At 28.4% G+C, this 6,328-nt stretch overlaps 1 protein-coding gene across 8 annotated transcripts in view; it reads right to left on the bottom strand.

Annotated features, from left to right (window-relative positions):
• Positions 1 to 6,328, bottom strand: part of LOC106462352 (mitogen-activated protein kinase kinase kinase 5-like) — a 151,359-nt gene that overhangs the window by 52,363 nt on the left and 92,668 nt on the right. For all 8 annotated transcript variants that reach the window (XM_013922265.2, XM_013922266.2, XM_013922269.2 and 5 more), the window contains one exon: positions 3,356 to 3,428. In XM_013922265.2, the coding sequence (XP_013777719.1) occupies positions 3,356 to 3,428 (73 nt within the window). The remainder of the gene's footprint in view (positions 1 to 3,355; positions 3,429 to 6,328) is intronic.

Genomic DNA, 6,328 nt, shown 5'->3' with positions numbered 1-6,328 from the left:
GACTACAGATTATAACACAAACATAATTGTTTAGTCTAAATAGCTTAAATCTCGTAACATTATACATCTATATATATTTATTTTTATTTTATTGACTTTTTGGCTGTGCCTAATTAACATTACAGAAGTTGCAATGATGACGTGTACGTGCACTGATATTACTGTATTCAAGAATATAAAACTGGCCTTTACAAACTGCCTGTCTTGGCTGTGTTCTAATGGACCAGCATTTTGTGAAATACAGTCGCATATTGGTTACAGTACATTATTACTATTTACAGATAAGTTCTTAAATTTCAGTTATTTTTCTTAAAACATAGAACAGTAAATAAAGAATTATAGAAAATAATTATATCTTATAGTTACAAATTGTGTACTTGTTTGCTACTTGCCATAGGTTGCTAAGCCTTATCAAAGTTTTCATGTGGAGGATGTGAAATGAAACAATTTTTTTAGGTTTTCTATATACATTTTCAAATAACAAAAAATCATAAATTACTATATCAATACCACAGAATTCCACCTATAATTTATCAAGCTTAGTTACTAAGCTTTATTTGGGTTTAAAAAAAATATTAAATTTTGAGTTCACTAAAGTTTTACCTTACCAGTTGGAATCTTGTATATATATAATAATAAAATAAAGAGTTCCGTATCCACATATTTGAAAAAGACTGAGAAAGCCACAAGGGAGACATTCTGAGCTTTTGATTGGTTATTCACACATCATAGACAGAAGCATGCATACATAAGAAAGTGTTTCCAAAAAATGGAAATAGATGGGCATGGCCAGTGTTTGAGTCAGTAAATGTAGCGATATCTCATCAAACAGAAAAGATAGGAGGTTCTTATTTTACATTCTAGCTTGTCAATATTGGTAAATTGAGTTCACAGTTTGTAACAAGCTATAGACTTTGTATTTGGACATCACAAATATCCAATCTGAAACAATGCTGCATTCAACATACCATGTGACACCAAAAATTGATACTTAGGAATTTTTTTTATACTTACTTTTAAGTTAGGAAATTAACTAATGTATAGTACTAAAATTTGAATTGTAATCTTCAATTTGCTACCAAACTTATTGAATAAAAATTAATAAAATAGTAGTTGAATAAAATTTTGAATGCAAATCAACAAATGCAATAACTTGGCCTTTGATCCATAACAGTGTGGTTAAATATAAAAAATTTAAGAGGGTAATGCTACAATAATGGAGAAAATATGAAAGGGAAAACAAAGGAGTCCAGAAGAAAGTTTTACAATTGAATCACAGAGCTTCATATATCTTGTGCAATAATCATACTTTGAATTTGTTTATCACAGATATGGTGAAGTCTACTCTTGAAATGGTCAAATTTTCAGAAATAATTAAATCAATTTATGTCTTCTTCTCAGGTTTTATTCAAAAATGGAAAATTTTCATCAAAATGTGCTCAAAGCTAACTTGGAAAAATTTAAGCAATACACAATGGGAGAGCAATATTAATGCAGTCAAAACACCATGAATTTGGAATTCTTGAGTGTATGAAGTCAAAGCAGAATCTATTGCAGCAAATACAAGTTTGTTCTTTTATTGCTGATTTGGCATGAAATCTTGAATGAGATAAATACAAACAGTAAAATTATGCAATCAGCTATAACAGACCTACATCTCATAAATGGATCACTTGAATTAACAAAAAATTTCTTGATTAATTAAAAAAGTAATGTAAAATTTGACATTATTTTGAACAATGCAGAAGTTAATTTGTAATGAATTGAAAATTCCTGATGATTTTGAGGAAGAAAGAAAAACAAGAATTCAAAAAGATATGTCAAATGAAAATGAACAAGTTGATAAAAGTTTACATGTAACTGAGGAAAGATTTAGTTTATTTGATGATGTGAAAAATAATTAATTTTTTTTTCAATAATTAGTAACTTCTTAAACACTGTAAAAATTTAGAAAAAATACAAGCAAAGAGAAAAAAGATATTTGTGTTGAAAATCTGTGTGCAGATCTTAAATTAATATCACATCGAATGCCAGAAAATTCCATTCCAGATAGTCTTATTTTATATATGCAAAAATCAAATGAAATTTTTTCAAATATGTTTATCACTCTAAGAATTTTATTAACTTTACCTGTTAGTGTGGTATGTGGCAAAAAATCGTTTTCAAAGCTAAAGTTGATAAAAAACATTTTTGCATTCCACAATGGGATAAGAGATTAAATGGTTTAGCAATAATTTCTAGAGAAAATGATATGGCCAGAGAAATTAATATGGAGAAATGAAGGAAAATTTCTATCATGATAAAAGCTTGTGAAGTTCCATTTTCTAAAAACTAATCTTTGTTTTTCTATGTATGTTTCTGTATTTTGAATTTCAAAAAAACTATTTAAAATTTTGTAAAGTACAGATAAAGTACAGAAAAATAAATGAAAAATATAAAAATTGGAAAAAGGGCACTAACAATATTCAGCAATACTGCTTTTCTTCAATTGTAAGCCAACTCCAATTGAAGAAAAAACAAAAACCAATGTTGTTTAGTTTCTTTTAAATGTAGTCCCCAAACATTATTTTTCTTGCACCTTGCTTCTATAAATTTTAAAGTTAAACCTTAAAAAATCAACTGACTCACATTAGGTAACACAAGTTGACAACTGAAATTTCAAAGTAATCTGTATAATGCTAGAAAAATGTTAAGGTTTTAGGAAAGCCCATTCTGAATTTAGGTGAAAAGTTCAGTCTCTTTCAAAATGAAAGAGCTTAAAATTATGTGATTGCCCATCAACATGTACACCAAAGTTAACCTATGCTTAGTAAGAACAACTTCTTATGGGGAAAGAAGCATTATTTGTGTAACTGAAGATCTTATTATAAAAAAGTTTATTATTTAATAAATGGACTTGAATACTTTCAATTCCATATTAATTTTCCCAATAAATAAAACAACAATAAATTTTATTTCCAACTAAACAGTACACTTATACTACAAGGTAAATACAAACAAATGTTATGTACTACCTTCTCCAAGTTATCAAACAAATGTCTTCACTCATTCTAAGAGAAATAATCAGAATTTTAAACTGAAAAATACTTTTGTTACTTACCAGGAGCAATCAAAGTTCACTGTGATACTAAGTGTGTTGTACTTCTATTCTAACCTCTCATCAGTTAAAACAGTACCATTGAACAAATGTATCCTTTAACCAATCTTATCTCTAAATAAAATTATATTATGAGCAATTTCTATACAGTGACAGATCCAATGAGTGGCAACTTAAACAATTTTTAGTTGCAAACTTTGAAGATTCAACTCTCAAATAAACATATGTACACATTTTGAAATTTAGACAATAACTTACCCATCTTCACCAGTACTGGCAAACCTGCTAACTCTCTCTGGTTTATCCAACTTGTTTGCTCTATCAGCAGGAACTTAAAATATACAAAATAACAAATTACAGACCACTCAGACAACAATGTTGATAGTAAGCAAAAATACTGTAATATAGAAAAAGAACTATAAAACAAATAGAAGAAATTTTACAAAACAAAATAACAGATATACAAGTTTCATTCATATGGCACTGAATGTTCAAAGCAATGCAATACAGACAAAATCACATACAAAAATCTTTACATAATAAAGTATACCAGTGGTTCATAATTATTTTGTATGCTGGACCACTTCAGATGATGAGCTTGTTTGGAAATACACCATTCCTAAAATAGTTTTGTTTAGTTTTGAGTATTATAATGGTTAACAGTGCAATATGTAACCATAGTGCGAGCCATAAATCAGACTATCAAGAGCCTAATGTAGCCTGTGAGTTGCCTTTATTGGACCACTGACATACACCAATTAACTCTGAAACTATAAACAATGAGATACAGATGAAACAACAGAAAATAATGTAATAAAGACATGGGTATACATCAAATAATACTAAAACAACACAAAATAATGTAATAAAGACATAGGCTTACTTCAAGTAACACTGAAACAATTGAAAATAATGTAATAAAGACATGGGTATATATCAAATAATACAGATCAAGGTAACACAGACATGAGCATACACCAAGTAAAAAATTTAACTAGTCAAGCAAAACATAATACAAACAAAAAGAATGTACAAACTGACATTGAAACTATAAAGAACAATGTAATCCAGATCAAAACATATACCAAGTAACAGTGAATCTAGGTAGGACAATGTAACAGAGATAAGAACATACAAGTAACAATGAAGCAATAAAAGACAATGTAAAAAAAGATAAAAGTATACACTATCTGAAATTAAAAGCAATATGGTAATACATATATCAGCATAGACTAATCAAAAGAGAAATGATACCAAACAATGCAGACACTACTGCCAGCCAAATTACTCTTATGTGATAAAGAAAATATACAGAACATTGCTATACCAAAATCAGCTTCAAATAAAACTGAATTTTTTTTTTATAAACAATAACAACAACCAACTAAAAAAATATGATTATTTATGCCATATTAGTGTTTGTTTTCCAATAAAAACGTTTGTAATGGGTGTTACATTTTGATCTTAGGGATGAAAATAATAATGAACAATGGAATAAACACTTGTATATTTAATAAATGTGCTTATCACATGTACATCAACAATCACTTAGCTTACATAAAATATTAGAAAGGAAATGTTTTCCAGATATAATAAAAGAAAATAAGCTATAAACCATTATTTTAAAAGATGTACTTGCAGTAGGATGATCAACCAGTGTTTGTAATCCAGTCTCTTTAAATGTCAGTGAAGAAGAAAGAAAGAATTTGTAAGGCAGAACTTTTTTTTCACAAAGTAACATTTGTAAAAATCCTCAGAAGAACCCTATCAGTTTTAAACAGTTACAGAACATAAACAATGCACTACAGGTAATAGTATTCATTAACCATATAGTACTGAAAATAAATAGTGATATTAAAATCCAGATTCCAATTAAATGACACTTAACATATACAGAAAATATTTTAGTAGCTGTTATCACCACATTCTGAGACAAAAAATTAAAAAAATTGTGAAACAGAAGTAGAACCAGTTGGATAGTAAACATGCACACTTACATTGGAAATATGAAGAATAATAATTATTGAATACATTAAAATCATCGAAGTGACACTACAAACATACACATGAATGATATGAACAACCCATTCAAACCACAAAATATATGTTGAAAGAACAATACTGCAGATGCTAGGGTCACATTGCTGAAAATTAATATATAACAAAAGGATATCAGATCTAACATATACTAGAATAAACCAACCATCAAAGAAAAATACAGAAATTAAAAATTTAGTAGAACCATCTCAAGCATTAAACACAAATGCACTATAATCATCTGACAATGGAAATATAACACAGGGATTATAATTCACACAGGCTAATGGAAAAAAATAACAGGACTTTAAGAATTTTAACAGAACCAAACTGTTACTTTCAAGGAAATTATGTACCAATTTTAACAAAATATGAACTACAACAAAATTAAGTAACTAATTAAATAAATAAATAACTTATACAAAATGCAAAAACAACTGTAAACTCTTCTGGTAATAACATTAACATATAGGCTATTACAAAATACTTATCTAAATATATTTTTTTAAAAATACCCATAAAGAAACAAACTGTTAAAAGAAATCCTAAATGACACCACATTAGTGAAAAAACACTTATGAATTCTTCTATATTTACAGTCTCTTAAGTGTACATAAACTTTCCCAACTTCAGTTTAATATCAAGTAATAATGCCCTGCACCTTTTCCCCAAATTCATTGCTTTGACCAGAGTTAAAAACTCCTTTAGCGTGTAAACAAAACCATATATTTACCAAACATATAATGTTTAAACTTGCCAATATGACACGTCAAGTTGTACCTGATTGTAGGCTGAACATACATAATGACACATCAATATGTCAACCAAGCAAAGATTCACACTTCTATTATTACTGAGACCAATCTCATATGACTGTATGCATTATCAATGTTGTGTTTCTCATTGTTTTCCCAATTGTAATCCATTATTTTCAAACATTTTTTCAGTTTATTACTGTAATTCCATCTAATAAAAACTGGAAACCTGGTGGGTCAATAAAGCCTTTATATTTCCATGGGACATTCAGCCTGCAAGTTTTCTTGTATGGTAACACAAACACATCAACTCTTTCAGCACGGACTCGGTCCCTGGGACCAACTTTGTAACCATTTTGTGCTTGTTATAGTTTTCATGCTAAAACTTTAAAATTAGTAAGCAAGTGTTAACGAGCAGATTAAAGACACACCTTACCTC

This window comes from Limulus polyphemus, unplaced genomic scaffold (genome assembly GCF_000517525.1).
Source record: "Limulus polyphemus unplaced genomic scaffold, Limulus_polyphemus-2.1.2 Scaffold1148, whole genome shotgun sequence".
In the NCBI taxonomy this organism is placed as follows: Eukaryota; Metazoa; Arthropoda; class Merostomata; order Xiphosura; family Limulidae; genus Limulus; species Limulus polyphemus.
Note: the sequence above shows the minus strand (reverse complement) of the source record. Positions and strands in the feature narration are given on the sequence as shown.